At 28.8% G+C, this 18,077-nt stretch overlaps 1 protein-coding gene and 1 long non-coding RNA gene across 2 annotated transcripts in view; one reads left to right on the forward strand and one right to left on the reverse strand.

The window, feature by feature from the left end:
• Positions 1 to 18,077, reverse strand: part of LOC135931885 (uncharacterized) — a 91,551-nt gene that overhangs the window by 61,733 nt on the left and 11,741 nt on the right. The window lies entirely within an intron of this gene.
• Positions 433 to 2,188, forward strand: LOC135922360 (uncharacterized). Its single transcript, XM_065456742.1, has 9 exons — positions 433 to 594; positions 639 to 704; positions 745 to 801; positions 844 to 909; positions 950 to 1,006; positions 1,049 to 1,114; positions 1,159 to 1,218; positions 1,262 to 1,327; positions 1,371 to 2,188. The coding sequence occupies exons 1-9, from the start codon at positions 555 to 557 to the stop codon at positions 2,186 to 2,188; spliced, it is 1,296 nt and encodes a 431-aa protein (XP_065312814.1). The 5' UTR covers positions 433 to 554.

Below are 18,077 nucleotides of genomic sequence, written 5' to 3' on the forward strand. Positions count from 1 at the left end.
TATAACAACAGTGCCAATTTATTACAAGACCCAAAGGTTTAAGAACATATTTCTAGTATCAAAAATTTTAACTAGGCTTAAGATAAATTTTTTAAAAATTTTCACATTTATATTTTCCTCGTGGAGTAATATATAATGGTAGTGCCTATTTAGATTTCCGTGCCTATGATCGTATGGACACTTCATCGTAAAGTTTCGTCCAATTCTGTGATTGGTCCATTAAAGTGCGGGAAATACAAAAGTGTAAACATATTTTTAATTTTAATCATAATAATGGAAATTAAAACGGTGTTAAACAATATCAAACTTCTTCTTGAGAGAAGAATTAATCCCACTATAATTCAATGTTAGCAATCTAATTATATATAAATAATTTAGTTTTAATTTTAGAAAACAAAATTACTAATAAAAAATCCAAAAGAGGATGTGATATTTTATGTTTTAATGATTTAGAATATACCATCCATAGAGTAATAAATGCCACATCGTATTACAGGTGTAGACAAAGGAGTTGCTTAGGACGGGGTATTTTACAATCAGGTAGGTTCACAGAGATGCAGGATCATACCATAGAACAGTGTAAATCACATATTGGTAAATATTTTTATAAATAAATCACTAAATCAATTTATTTTTAGGCAATATGTTTACTCCATGTCAACCCTTAGTAACACAGAACATGCAACCTGTTAATGCCATATCAAGTTTCACAAATTAAAATTTCTATAATCAATTTAATTTTAGGCAATATATGTGCCCCATCTCAACTCTCTGTAGCAAACTACCAAACAACTATAACTAGTTTCATCAATTATTTTATTTTTATAAACAGTTTATTTTTAGGCAATATGTTTACTCCATGTCAACCCTTAGTAACACAGAACATGGAACCTGCTAATGCCATATCAAGTTTCACAAATTAAAATTTCTATAATCAATTTAATTTTAGGCAATATATGTGCCCCATCTCAACTCTCTGTAGCAAACTACCAAACAACTATAACTAGTTTCATCAATTATTTTATTTTTATAAACAGTTTATTTTTAGGCAATATGTTTACTCCATGTCAACCCTTAGTAACACAGAACATGCAACCTACTAATGCCAGATCAAGTTTCACAAATTAATAAATTTTATAATCAATTAATTATTATTAGGCATTATATTAACTCAATCTCAGCTATTACCAGCATTTAATATACAACCTACAATATCTAGTAATTTTTTATAACTTATTTTATTAAATTATTTTTTAAATAGGTACAGAAGATGTAAATAATGCCCAAATGCTATTAGAATTACAATATGCTAGCATCCAAAATTCAAGTAATAAATTCATGATTTAATTATTTTTATTTATATATCATAGATATTCAATACATTAAATCCTCAAAGGGTAATTATTGCCTTTACTATCAAGGATTTCTGTACATAAGAGATTATTGTAGGAAGGATTCTATATATTACAAATGCCGTCAAAATTTATGTAATGGACATGTAATATTAAGAATCCAAGATTCTAGAGTTGATATTAAAAGGGAACATACACATGAAGAGGACAAGGATGAATTCTTGGGCCTTGAAACAAGAAACAGTCTTAAAACTGCAATGCAAGCAAACCCATTAGAATCAAGAAAGACAATATATAATCGAATTTTAACAGAAAGGCTCCATAACACTCCAGATATCTCAGACTTCCCTAATGCAATTCCACCATTTGAATCAGTCCAAAAAACAATGATTCGAATGATCAAGCAGTCACGGCCAGCTTTCCCTCTTACAACAGGTGAGCTAATATTACCAACAGAATACATCACATTTGAAGGGGAACCATTCCTCTTAGCCAATGATAATAATGAGATCCTAATATTCTCAACACATGAATTTATTAGAATCCTTGCAGAGGTTGAAACCATCTACATGGATGGCACCTTTTTCATTTCCCCCAAAATTTACAAACAATTATACACTTTTCATATTTATTATAAAGAGCATATGTTAGTAACCATATATGCTTTATTGCCAAATAAAAGTAAAGCTACTTATATAAAACTCTTCCAAATGATAAAGAAGATATGTGAGGACTATAACTTAATACTTAGTCCAAAATATGTTCAATTAAATTTTGAACAGGCAGCCATAAAGGCCTTGTATGATGTATTTATAAATATACAAATCAAAGGTTAATTAATAATATTCTTTATATTTTTTTAATTTTATAATTAGGCTGTTTTTTCCACTTTACCCAAAGTGTTTGGAGAAAAGTCAATTCCTTATTGCTAAAAAAAATATATCATGAAAATCCTATCGCCAGAAAAATTGTAAGGAGGATGTGCATTTTACCTCTTCTCAAGCTTGAGGATATTGATGATGTCCTAGATATAAGTAAAAGTTTGGCCCAAATAAATAATATAGACCTAAATCTTTTGTTTCTATATATGGATAAAAACTGGACAGGTAAAATAAAAAATATATTAATATATATTTTTTTTCTTTAGAGGGCGTAATTCAATGTTCTCAAGGGAGATCTGGAGTAGATATGCAATAGGTGGCCCGCGCACAAACAATCACCTTGAAGGATGGCATTCAGCCTTAAATAAGTCGGTGAAGTCATCTCACCCAAATATTTATTCCTATAACGCTAATACAATTGGACCATCCTCAAGCTAAAGAAGGTTCAAATTGATCTAGGGATGACGCTTAAGAAAACAAATACTAAATATATATTAAAAGAGAGAAATTTGGAAAAATTGACTGTACAATACAATAATTGTATCATTAATAAATTAGAATTTGCTGATAAAGCATCAGCTTATATTAAATTAATATATAATTCAAATTTATTTGATAATATATAATTTTTATTATTGTACTTTATATTGTAAATAATTTATATTTGTTTTATACATGCTAAATAAATATTAGTTGTTTATATTTTTGTATTCGATTTATACATTTGAAATAATTAACATATGTCATATACATTATAAATTTGAATAATAAAATAAGCTTCTTAATTTGCTGTAAAAATTGTATCCTAGGTTGTTCTTTTGATATTGTGTAAGAGCTAAGATAAAAAGATAAATTTTTGCCATTTGAAACCTGCTAAATATTCTATATTTGAATAATAATATATATTAAATTTTACCATTTTAAACCTATTAATCTTCTTAATTTGCTGTAGAAATTATATCCTAGGTTGTTCTTTTGATATTGTGTAAGAGCTAAGATAAATTGTTACCATTTGTAACCTGCTAAATATTCTATATTTGAATAATAATATATATTAAATTTTACCATTTTAAACCTATTAATCTTCTTAATTTGCTGTAGAAATTATATTTTGCCATTTGAAACCTGCTAAATATTCTATATTTGAATAATATATATTAAATTTTACCATTCCAAAAGAATTATTAACATTTAACGTAAGATTATGGTAAAAAATTAAATTTTACCATTTCAAACCTATTAATCTCCATTTTGAACGAATTGGACGAGTTGGACGAAAAATACGATGAAGTGTCTTACGATCAAAGGCACCCCTACCCCTATTTATTACTAGAACCAAAGATTTTTGAACATCTTTCTAATATCAAAAACAATGAACCCGGATTAAAACAAACTAATTTAATTTTCTATATATTCAACAAGTTGACCCAGCAAGTCAACCAAACAAGCCAACCCAACAGGCCGACCCAGCAAGTCGACCCAGCATATCGACCCAGCAGGCCGACTCAGTAAGCCAACCCGGGTCGACTCAACAGGCCCAATGGATGGGGCTGGGTCATGGTCGATTTTTCGACCCTGGCTCATGGTTGGGCCAATTTTTACGACTTCGACTCGAGGTCTTGGTCGAAAAATCCCAACCATTTAACAACACTATATTCATGCCATAATAATCTATATAAATTAGCAAAAGTCAATCCCATTTTTAAAGGATCATTAATTTCTTATTTTATCATTTATTTTACTTTATTCAAAAAAACCTTTTAATGTTAAAGAATCATTATTAGTTTTTTATCACATCATTTTTCAAAAAACAATTTGGTTATATTTTTTTTTCCCTTTCATTATGTGCATATAGATATTTATTATGTTTTTTATTTCATTTTACATTATTGCTAAGAAGGTATTTATAGTAAAGAAGTCTATTGTAATATTTTATCATATTATATATTATATTTGCCAGTTAGATATGATTATATATATATATATTTACGATTAATATAATAGGTGTTGTTTAACTTCCTAATGTATTATGTACACATCAATCTCTTAACGTGTAATTATATATCGCCATTTGTAATTATGCACCTTATGTTTAATTATACTGAATAAAATGTCAATGAAAACTGATACCTATTAAATGAGTTATAGAAATAAATAAATATAAATAATGGTTCTACTTTCGTTAAAGTGGCGACGACGTGGATTCTAATATTCTAATTAAAACAAGTAAGTTATTAATTTTATAAATTATGCCTCAGTCCAAAAATACTACTATAATTGATAAGTAGAAAAATATCAAATTAATGGGTCTATACAACGTTGGTTCCAAACTGGACACCGACCGATCAAGAAAATAAGGACCTGTTCATGATAAGTTTTGGCGCTGAGGGCATTGACATTCTCAAACAATATTTATTTTAAACCATTCTAACGACTAAATTTGATAAGATAAGGAGTGTCTCGCTACATATTTTTGAGAAGAATAAAACCATTTTCGGTAGTAGATTAGACTTCATAAGGTTAATTAGGAATGAGAATGAACCAATTGGGGAGTTCGCTAATATCAAAATAACTGCGAAAGCGTGTTGTTTTACGCCATCAGAAGTTGATGGCCGGTTAAGAGATCAATTAGTTGCGGGTATAGATCTACAAGGTCTCGAAGTTGAACTTAGAACTAAATATCCTTTAGCATTGGATGTGAACAAAAAACCCCTGACGTTCCAGTTCGTGCTAGATATGGCCACGGCAACAGAAAATGCTCAAAACGAAATAACTATCAAGAAAGACTTGGTAAATAGTGTAAGACCGCAAGATTGCAAACATAAAATGCCTAATTCACAAGAGTGTGTTAAGAGAGACAATAATTATAGGAAGCCTAATAACAAGTTTTACGATAATAAATGTAAGAATTGTGCCGGCTGGCATGAAAGATATTTATGCCCAGCAAAAGACAAAACATGTTTTAAATGCCGAAGAACCGGAGATTTCACAGCATGTTGCCGTAGTAAGCCCGTATATCGTAATTTAAACTCAGTGAAACCACATTTTCACTCAGGTGATTCAATTAATCTCTGGACAAGGGGATTAAATAAAAGAGCAAAGATAACAGCCAAAATAAATGGACTTAGTGTCACTTTTGATTATGATACAGGAACACAATCCTCTATTATAGGATTGAATATTTGGGAAAAAATTGGCAAACCACTAACATCTTCCACAAACCCATTAGCAGCCTATGGAGATAAGCCTTTGGATTTTATGGGTGAAGCCATGGTTCGTGTGCAAGTGGGGAAGGAAATTCGCAATTTATCAGTTATTATAATAAAGTCAAATGACCTACCTCTGTTTGGGTTGCCATGGATTTTAGCATTTGGGATCGAGTTACCGAGACAGGTAAGCATACAACAGGTTCTCAAAACGAACTTAAAAACAATAACATCAAGTTGCCACCAAACCAACGATGCCCCGATATGCCGCTCGAATACAATCGGTGCTCACACGGGTGGATGTCACTAACGCAAGACTCGATGGGGCATTTGTTAGCTAAACAGTTTAAAGCTGCTTTGACAGAAAACCGGGGTTGATACGTAATTTTGCGGTGCGACTCCAATTAAAAGATACGGCTCTTCCAAAATCGTTTCCAGCACGTCGAGTGCCATTTCCGTTACGCAGAGCGGTTGAACTAGAACTGGATTGCCTTGTGTCTGCGGAGATTTTGGAGCCCATCGATTCCTCTATAACTAGGGTGCCATGGGCAACCCCAACAGTAAATGTCAGGAAAAACAATGGCGAGATTCGTATTTGCGCAGATTTCTAGGTGAGTTTAAATCCACATCTATTATATGATCATCACGTTATTCGCTGGATGACTTATTGGTTAAGATTCGGGGGGGGGGGCGTTTTACGGTGATAGATTTAAAGGACGCGTATCTACAAATGGCCGTTGAGCCAGAGTCCCAAGAATATTTGGTCTTCTCAACACATAAAGGATATTTTCGATACCGAAGGATGCCGTTTGGGCTTTCGTGCGCACCAACTATTTTCCAGCGTTACATGGACAATGTTGTGAAAGATTGCCCGATGACTGGAGTGTATTTGAACGATGTAATTATCTCCGGCAAAAATGACGCCGAACATCTGACTAATTTAAAAATAGTACTCGATAGACTGCAGGAAGCAGGCCTCAAAGCTAAATTTAAAAAAGTCCAATTTCTACGGAAATCTATTCGTTTTTAGGTATCGTTATCGACCAATATGGGGTACATCCAAGCGAATAGAAAGTTAAAGCAATCCAGACCGTACCTAACCCCAAGAATGTTCATCAGTTACGTTCATTTCTTGGGCTTATCATGAACGGTTTATTCCCAATCTTCATAGTGAAGCAGCTGTGTTACATCGATTGACTAGTGTAAAAGTACCATGGTGTTAAACTAATGTGGAGCAGGAGGCTTTCGATAAAGTTAAGACATTGTTATCAGCAGAAGAAACCTTAACGCCTTATAATGCTAAATTACCGTTGATTATGGAGTGTGACGCGTCAGATACAGGACTGGGGGCTGTTTTACTTCATAAGGTTTCACAAAACGGAGAAAAACCCATATCATTCGCCATCGGACGTTGTTACAGTCGGAGAAACATTATGCGCCTATCGATAAAGAAGCGAGGGCATTGTTATTTGGAATAGAAAAATTCCACAACTTTATTTACGATCGAAAATTTATACTTCGGACAGACCATAAACCCTTGGAACGGTTGTTCGGGGAAAAGAGGGATCTGCCAAAGATATCGAACAATCGTCTGACACGTTGGGCCTGGAAAATGGCCGCTTACGACTTTAGCATGGAATATAGATCTGGTTGTGAGAATGTTATAGCAGACGCCTTATCTAGGTTACCGCTCCACGATATCATACCTAATCTGGATACCAAGCATGCATTGGCGATTCGGAACGTAAACTTAGAGGATATGCAGGTCTCAGAGGGAACCCTGCTCAAGAATTCAATTAAAGATCCAATACTAAAGCGAGCGGCACAACATATTGAGCGAGGGTGGAGAGGTTTTAATCGGAAAGAAGAACCGGAGCTAGTAATCTTTCCCACCCAACGAGAGGAATTAACAGTAGACAGGGGAATAGTTGAACGAAATGGTAGATTGATAATCCCTACGAAACTTAGGAATTCAGTGTTGGAAACACTACATCGGGGACATCCGGGAATGAACGCGATGAAATCTATTTTTCGGTTGTATTGTTGGTGGCCGAAATGCGAAGAGGACATAGAAGGGTAAGCTGTGTGTTGGATGTCAGAAAAATCGACCGAACGTAATGGAGTTACCACTATACTCATGGAATTGTACCAAAGAGCCATGGGAGTGTATACATCTAGATTTTGCGGGACCGGTTGACTCTTTATATTGGCTAGTGGGAGTAAATTCACACTCAAAATAGGCTGAGGTAGACCTGATGAGAAACACATCGGCGAAGGAGATGATAACGAGATTAAAGAAGTGGTTTGCTACCTTTGGGGTACCTAAAAGCATTGTAACGGATAATGGACCTCAATTTTTTTCAATAGAAGCGATTTTGTGAAGAAAACAACATTTGCCACATTCGTTCAACGCTGTACCACCCGAAGACAAATAAGCAGGTGGAACGAACCATTCGAACCTTAAAAGGGAGGTATTATGCCAGTCGAGAATCAATTAATGACCCGCAAAAGACGATGACTCAAACGGTAGCAGCGTATAGGCTGGGAGAATATAGTTCGACGGGTAGGTCACCAGCGAAGATTATGTTCGGTCGTCAAATAAGAACTAATCTAGACTGGGCTAGACCAGAGGTGGGAATGGAGATTGATAAAACCAATGATAAACAAAATCAAGAACGTGATACACATTCCAATTTTAGGGAATTTGACGTTGGTCAGCATGTGTGGGTAAGGAATGAAACCACTAAGGGTTGAGAAAAGGGGTGATTCAGGATAGAAAGGGATTATATTCCTATGTAGTCAAGACCCCAGATCGTGTAATACGAAAAGATGCTGACCAGCTAAGGGACCGTTTGATATCAGATACGACGGAGAGGGTGATCGCTGACAGCGATCAGAGAGAGTGTGAGACCCCAAGGCAAGGGCGAACACATAAGCCCCGAAACGAATGATTGAAGAGATATAGACATCTCTCAATTAACATAGGGGGGGGGGAAATGTAGTAAAGAAGTAATCTATTGTAATATTTTATCATATTATATATTATATTTTCCAATTAGATATGATTATATATATATATATATTTACGATTAATATAATAGGTGTTGTTAACTTCCTAATGCATTATGCACACACCCATCCATTAACGTGTAATTATATATCGCCATTTGTAATTAAGTTGCACCTTATGGTTAAATTATACTGAATAAAATGTCAATGAAAACTGATAGTTATTGTGAATGAATTATAGAAATAAATAAATGTAAATAATGGTTCTACCTTCGCTAAAGTATTCAAAGCTAAAAAAATTTATATTTCATATTACTTTCAAAAACAGTTAGAACCATAATATTTCAGATTTATTATTTTCTTTTTATTGTATATAAGGAACTGATTTTATATATGATTATAACTTTTTGACGAAGAATAAAATTTATTTACTCATCGAACTTTGTGCAACTCTATGACATTAATACTATAGACTGCCGATCGTAATGCTAAAATCAAATTTGAAGTGGCAAAAATTGAATTGAGTAGCAGCCATTTTGTGTTTGGAGCTTTTAGGAAAGAAACGTATGATAATTTCATAAATTTCAGATTTATTTTTATTATGTATTATATTTATAATCTTATATGTTTTACAATGAATAAAAACCATTTTTAGAGCATTTATGGTTATACTGTTTTGATTATTGCCTAATGTAAACAAAAATTAAAATTAGATTTTAGGCAAAAATTTAACAGAGCTGTACTTTTTCAAGGGCATAAATCAAGTATTATAAAAATATGTTATTTAACTTAAATATTTATAGGTCAAGGAAAAATTATGGTGATTATTTGTAAGCAAAAACTACTCTTTATACCATATACTTTTGGTTATAATAATACATTTATTTTATTAGAAGTAAATATAACATATATATATTATTTGTATTTATTATTGTAAAAATTTATAAGATTATTTTATTTTTCACAATATACATATTCATTATTGATTTTTGTACTTTAGTGAATTAAATTTAAATAAATATATTTAGAAATGGATAGTTATAATTATTAAGGAATAACATAATTCAAAGCAAAAATAAAATATAAAAAGACTTATAAATTATAAAATATAACCTCTTTTTAGCTGCTAAAAAAATAAATACAAAAGAAATTATATCAAAATTTTTTTTGTATAATTCAAAATATTTATCAATAAAATCATATATATTCAATTATATTTTTGGAGTAATTTCTAAAATTCCAAATCACATGTTAAATATTTTCATAGCAAATCTGACATAATAATTTTTAGGAGAAAAAATAGTTAATGTAAGCTGCATCTTTAGATTTAATTCTGAATATTTAATTTGAGATATCATACTTATGAAAGAAAATTTTGCTTCCTGAACAATATTTTTGGTTACAGTTATATGCACTACAATTTATTACCATTTTCTTAAAATATAAAAAATATATTAAATTTTATAATAAATTTCAAATCATAATATATCTTTCCTCACTTTGATTTTTGTTATTGAATATATAAATAATATTAAAATAAAAAATATTCATTCTAACTTGATAAGTCTAAATATATTTGAAAAATCTTAAAGATATTCATGAAGTATTAAAGAAAACAATAAATCCTTACTTCTCTGGAAATTACAAAATTTTAAACTATATTCTTATTAGTATAGAGATTTTCTTTTATATTGATTAGTCTATATAAAATATTAAATTTCTTTCCTAAAAGCTCCAAACACAAAATGGCTGCTACTCAATTCAATTTTTGCCACTTCAAATACATTAATCGGCAGTCTATAGTATTAATGTCATTGGTGCAACTCCTCTAATACTTCACCCATAAACAGTAATTCTTTATCATAATTCCATGAGAAAGTTTGTAAATATTTCACTCAAAATATATATTCATGAATACATAAAAGAATTTAAGAAAGAAAAAAAATTAAATCAAATAAATAAAATAAATATTAATTTTTGGAAAATGAAATATAAATCTATGATAAATATTTAATTATATGATGAAGATATTATTAACACATATATTTTTTTGATATATTTATTAAAGACTAATTAATAATTCTGTATTTATATTTTATATTTAATAAAAATGAATTTTAAATCAAATGATCATATATTTTATTAAATTTTTAATTGATTTTTAGTATTTGCCCAGTTAAGATAAATTTTACTAAATCCGAGAAGTTTGTTTATAATGAAATATACTGTTTCCCATAATCTAATACAAACTATAGCCTTAAACCCAGAGTTGTTAAAGGATCGAATCAAAAGATCGCCGATCCTGGATTCGATCCTAAATTTGTCAATTTTCTCGGATTTAGAATCCTGACCTTGAATTGAGGATCGTGATAGAGATCTTTTTTTTAAATATTCGATCCCGATCCTTTTAAAAATTAATTTTTTACTTAAAATAAATAAAATAAAAATTTTGAAAATTAAATTAAATTATTATTTTTTAAAAAAATATCTATCTACATCATATTTTATCAACCACCATTCCACCAGATTTTATATTTCAACAATTTCCCAAATTTTTTGTACGAGATTTAGAGCATACAACTACAAGTTTTATTTATTTAATTTAATTATTAAATAAATTCAGTTTAATAATGTCCTCTATAGATTTCGAAGATAATAAATCTACTACTATTGATTTGACAGCAGATATAAGTGAGAATGAGAATCTTTTACCATTTCATAATTTACGTAAGTATTTTACTTTATGTTAAACGGATGGAAGTAACTACGACTCAGTCGAAAACTGAGTCTAAGTTTTGGGTCGAAAAAATCGACCCAAACTGACTTGAGTTATGAACTCGAGTCGTGAACTCGAGTCGTGAACTCAAGTCGTGAACTCAAGTCGTGAACTCAAATCGTGAACTCAAGTCTATATACTTGAGTCGACTAGAGGACGAATATTTCAAATTAATTATTAATAATTAAGATTTGTTCTGTTTTTTACATTTTTTTATTTTAGACTTCCAACTTGAGATTTAAATAGGAATTATATACTTTAGTCAACTAGAGGACGAATAGTTCTATGAATTTGATTCGACTAGAGGACGAATATTTCAAATTAGTTATTATTAATTTAGATATTTGTTGTTATTACTTTTTTTTTAGACTTCCAACTTGAGTTGCAAATAGGAATTATATACTTGAGTCGACTAGAGGACAAATAGTTTTCTATGAACTTGAGTCGACTAGAGGACGAATATTTCAAACTAGTTTTTATTTATTAAGATATTTGTTCTGTTTTTTACATTTATTTACTTTAGACTTCCAACTTGAGTTATGAATACAAAATATATACTTGAGTCGACTAGAGGACGAATAGTTATACTTATATGAACAGAAGACTAGAGGACGAATATTTATTTTATTAATTAAGATATTTGTGATCTATTTTTTACATTTATATACTTTAGACTTTGAACTTGACCATGAATACGAAATATAGAATTGAGTCGACTAGAGGACGAATATTTCATATTAGTTATTATTAATTAATTAATTTGTTCTGTTTTTACACAGGATAATTATAATGACCAATATTGTTTATTAGCTGTTTTAATTTTCCACCTATTAAAATAAGCTTAAAATCTTAATGTAATGTGCAGATACACATGGTATGTGTACCTGGACCACCTGCTAAAACACAGTTTTTAGGTCGTAAGAAAGCAAATCTACTCAGACCTAACTGTATATCGTTATGAGTCTCTCTAAAGTGAATGAAAAGTTCTTTAATATTACATAAAATTAGCCTTTTCTGCACTTGATATTTTCCTATTTACATATAAAATTATTTTTGCCTGCATAAGTAGTGTTGTTAATTGGTTGGTTGTGTAGAGCCCAGACCCGGTGTTTGGGTCTAAAATATCGACAAAACCAGCTCTGAGCATGAACCCCGAGCACAGACCCGGCGTTCAGACCCAAGGTCCAGATCCGGATAGATGGCACAAAGGTTTAGACATCTATTATCGAAAACTGTTTTCTGGTTAAAATATTGATTTAGCCGTTTTTAAAAATCAATGGAAATCCTGTTCACATTATTTAATAAATATATATTTTATTATATAATTGAAAACAAACTCCCTTTTTTGCTTAAAAATACAGGGAAAGCATTATAGGTAAACCGAATGTTAAAGACTCAATTTGGCGCCAATTTTTATTATTTTTTGATAGCCCTTTAGAGAATATTTTTACTTACAATATGATATATAATTAGTTTTTGAGATATAAGCATTTTAAAAATTTTACAGATTTGAGCCCCTATATCTCAAGAACCAGGTGTTATAGCGAGCTAAAATAAACGGCTTTCTCATTTATTTACCCTTCTAAATAATTCCAGAAATAAATGAAATAAAGGCGTGGATAAAATTTAATTTTAACTATTTTATATAATTATTTTTACTTTTTGCAAAGTCATGTCTGATAGATTTTTTATATATTTTATAAACAGACAAATAGATCATGTTTTTTTTCAAATAATATTTTATTCTTTGTTTATAAATTTTTTTATGTACATGATGAGAATTTATTTTTTAGGTATAGAAATTAAAATATAAATCATTTTTGGTTGTTGCTATTGTATTATTTTTTTATGATATTTTTTATTTAAAAAAAAAACTTTTTTATAATTCAAAGATTCAAACATTAATAAATCTAAGAAGTAATTATGGTCTGTCTGATCAACAAATTCTTGAATAATATAAGAGATATATAAAATAGTGATGTTTTGGACGGCCTGATTAAGATTTTAGCCAAATTAATATTATGCAAGATTGGAGATTTGGCAAATAGAGGTAAAAATCTTTCTGCCATATATGTGTAAAATCTACAGGCTTACAAAATATAATTTTGGTTATAATCTTAATTGGGCCGTTCAACAATGCTAATATAAAACAGCTAAAAATTTATTATTAATACTTTCTAATTTTCGTGAAGAGCTTAAATTCGAGCATAAATTTATTTGATCAAAATTATTCCTCAATAATTTAAAAGAGATATAGAACTTAGCTAAAAAGTTATCTAATATTTTTTAATTTTCAAGAAGTCTCATATTTAGGACACAAATTATTTCTTCTGCTTAATTAATATTTCTTCAATAAAAAAAAAGTTTTTAAATTTAATATTCTTATTTAAAATTTTTTACATAAAAAAATAAAAAATTCTTTGAATCTCCTACAAAAATACGAATCAAATCAAATATTTACATAATTCGTGTTTTCGAATCGAATAATTATATTATTCGTATTAGTACGAATTAAATAATTCCTTATTCGTATCCGTTCGAATAATGAAAACATTATTGGATTTGATTCATCGAATATTCGATGCCAAAAATTAAATTCTTCAAAAATATATTCAAAAAGGATATTAAAATTTAATAAGTGGTTTATAGATGTTGAAAAAAAAAAGTAAAAACTTTGGAACTTTTAAATACTTAAGAATCATGTCAAATATTTCTGGGTTTGAATATTTCTGAATAATTTGAAATATTAACAAATAATTTGGTATATTTAATTACGAATAATTTCTAATATTTATAAATTATTTCAAATAATAAGAATAATTCGATCGAATAATAAATAGATAAAAAAAATATTCCACAGATAATATATTTTCTTCATTCGATTCGAATCAAATAATTTTCTTATTCATAAAATACGAATTTTATAAAATAAAATCGAATAGTGAATAATTCGTTTTAGGTATAATTTTATTTTTTGTTAAATTTTACTCAATTTTCTACAAAAGAAAATGATGATATTAAAGTTCGAATCCAATATACTAATACAGAATTTTATTTAAAAAAAATAGTTTCTCGTTTTAGAATCATAAAGATTTCAAAACCCCAGTATTGTCGTAATTTTTAATGGGATCAGAACTATCCGGGATCATCGCGGATTTTAAAGGGATCCCTTTATACAAAGAATTATTTTAGAAAAAATCAAATATCTTCATTTGAACATTATGATATTTTTTTTGATTTTATACAATTTGTGAAACCTTAAATAAAAGCTGTTAAAAAGCCTATAATCTTATATTAAATAGATTTTTACCACATATCTTCAAATTATTATATAAATTACACAATATTTATTTATTTTGTAAACATAAAATAACTTTTTAACATAATACAATAAATAAGATATAATATATATATAAATAAAATATTTTATATTATATCTCTAACAAAATAATTTTGATATGGGTATCAAATAAAAGCTAATTTAAATATCTTTCGACTCTAAGCATTCATTTTTGGTCTTGATGGGTATGACTTGGTCTGGGGGGTAGATGAAGAAGGGGGGGGGGGTAAAAAATAAGTTTTTTTTGATATGGGTATCAAATAAAAGGTAATTAAAATATGTTTTTATTAAAATAATAATAATCACTTTAAGCGGGTGGGTCTAAGTCTTGGGGGGTCAGGAATATTTTTAAAAAGATAAAAATCGATATGGATATCAAATAAAAGCTAATTTAAATATCTTTTGACTGAAAACATTCATTCTTGGCACCTATCTATGATACATCCTCACTGAATTTTTAATTTAACATGTTTAGAATATATATTTTTAGCTATTTGCTTTAAAAAAATTGAAAAAAGTTCAAAAATAACGATTATGACAATTGTCACCTATCTATGATACATCCTCACTGAATTTTTAATTTAACATGTTTAGAATATATATTTTTAGCTATTTCCTTTAAAAAAAATTGAAAAAGTTCAAAAATAGCGATTATGACAATTGTCACCTATCTATGAAACATCCTCACTGAATTTTTAATTTAACATGTTTAGAATATATATTTTTAGCAATTTGCTTTAAAAAAACTCAAAAAAGTTCAAAAATAGCGATTATGACAATTGTCACCTATCTATGATACATCCTCACTGAATTTTTAATTTAACATGTTTAGAATATATATTTTTAGCTATTTCCTTTAAAAAAATTTGAAAAAGTTCAAAAATAGTGATTATGACAATTGTCACCTATCTATGATACATCCTCACTGAATTTTTGATTTAACATGTCTACAATATATATTTTTATCTATTTCATTTAAAAAAGTTCAAATATAACCATCATGACAAATGGCACTTTTCAAAAATTTTAAAATATAACTATGATGAATAGTTAATCAGAGCATTATAATTTAAAGAAGCTTTAAGTAACTTTCCCGCCTATAATATTAATATATACTAAATGTTATTTGACTTTTGGTCGAAAAAAATGATCTAGATATTGGGTTAGGGGTGAAAAAAAGCAACCCTAACTTTAAGTCGTCTTTAAAAAAAAGATCCATATTTTGGGTCGGATTGAATAAAACGACCCGATGTTTGAGTCTGAGTCAGAAAAACGACCCAAACTTTGAGTTGGAGTCGAAAAATACGATCTAAACTTCAAGTTTGAGTCGAAAAATATGACCCAAACTTCAAGTTTGAGTCGAAAAATATGACCCAAACTTCAAGTTTGAGTCGAAAAATACGACCCAAATTTCAAGTTTGAGTCGAAAAATACAACTCAAATTTTGAGTCGGAGTCGTAAAAAACGACCCATATTTTGGGTCGAGGTCGTTTTTTTCGGCTTGGATTTGGGTCGGAGTTGAAAAAAACGAACCAAACATTGAGTCGGAGTCGAATAAAACGACCCGAGATTTGGGTCGGGGTCGCGACTTGCGGCGTTTTAACAACACTACTTATATGAATGGAATGATGTTGATTGATTAAAAATAAAACAGGATAGAAAGAAATTTACAAACTAAACAAGTTTTTCGAATAAATATTTAAAATTTATTTTAAAAATATAAAAATAATAAATTAATGTCTCTCAAAATTATTATTTATATATTGAAAATGTTTAATGCTAAAAAAAAATTGCGGGAGTTAATAAATTGCGGTATATTTTTGCGGGAGATTTGCAATTGCGGTAGTTTTGCGGGAGAGAGATGTCTCCGTGTAAACTAAAAAATTGCGGGAGTCTCCCGCTGATGGGGGGACAAAGGCAACCCTGCTACTAAGCCTCTGATATCTGGTAAAATTATGGGCCATCATAGGCATTAAAAGTTATTAAATTTAATCAATATTATACATATGATTGGTCAGGCCTGACTGTGAAATTTGAAAGGGCTAACTTTTGCAGATACCTGATTAAAATGAATGAACACTTATTTAATAATAAATTAATTATCTATTAATATAGATTTCCTTCACTATATGATGACAATAATATATTGGCATCAATAATTCACCCAAAATTTAAGCTAAATTGGCCTTATATTAATCTGCCACAAAATCTGATGCTAAAAAAATGGTTAATTGCCCATTTAGAAAATATACAGGGTCAACCACGTGCAGATGCTTCAAATGAATGCATTGATGAAATCGATACCCTTTTTGGGAAAAATTCATCACAAAATGCTCTTTCCATTAATAATTTTTTTTATTCTAATGATGATTCAGTGAATATTTTTAATAATTATATTAATTTAAAAAAATATTTATTGAATATAACACACCCTTGGAGCGCTTGTTTAATAAAGCTAAACATGTACTTAATGAAAAACGTGGTTGTTTAAATGATGATAATTTAGAAAAAAATTTATTATTAAAGGCTAATTTTAATTATAAATAAATATATTCTAATTGTTATACTTATATTATATTATTCAATTACAATAAATTTATACCACATTTAACTAATTTTTATATTAGTTAATTTTGCATCGATCAGAAATTTAAATAAGAAAAGGATGGTGGTGATCGCGATCCTTTTTTTAAAAAAAGGTCGATCCTGGATTTCGATCCTCTTTTTTTCAAAAGATCGTGATCGGGATTCGATATTTTTAAAACAAGCCTGCTAAACTAAACCCTATTGTGGTCGCCAAGCTTAATATTCATTAAAAATTTATTAGTAAATATATTTAAAATGACAACATATATAATATTAATCTTATACATTTAATAAAAATTAATTTTAAATCATATAATTATATATTTTAATTAATTTTAAATTGGTTGTTACATAATTTGTCCAGTAAAAATAAATTTTACTGAATGTGAGGGGTTCGTGTCTAATAAAGCATAGTATTTATCATATTCTAATATAAACCTCTATCCTTGTAACTTACAAATAAATTAACCCCTAATACAGTTGGGAAATTATAGACTTAAGCCAAATGGCCTATTAGCAAGAAATAAAAGCTATATTTTTCTTATTCATACAATTGAATTATATTTTAACAAAAAAAATATACACCTAAAAATTTATGGGAGATAATTATTTAAATAAGATTGGTATAAATGATATCTATTGCTAACTTTTCAGTAGTATGTATTTTATATATCATTTTTTTAAATTTTGATCACTCCAAATAATAGTAGTTGTTAATTTTTTAAAAATAATTTTTGCTATATAAAATAAAATAAGATGGCAATAAATTCGGAAATTTAGAATGATTGAGAAAAGAATAAATATAAAGAAATATATTTTAAATTATAATTATGTCTTATTTTAAAGATTACTTGGATACTTTAATGCTTTTGCCTTATGGTAACTTATTCTATAAAATTGAAACATAAAACAATCCCTAGCAAGCTT

This window comes from Gordionus sp. m RMFG-2023, chromosome 1, assembly GCF_954871325.1.
Source record: "Gordionus sp. m RMFG-2023 chromosome 1, tfGorSpeb1-WG-v2, whole genome shotgun sequence".
NCBI classification, from domain to species: domain Eukaryota; kingdom Metazoa; phylum Nematomorpha; class Gordioida; order Chordodea; family Parachordodidae; genus Gordionus; species Gordionus sp. m RMFG-2023.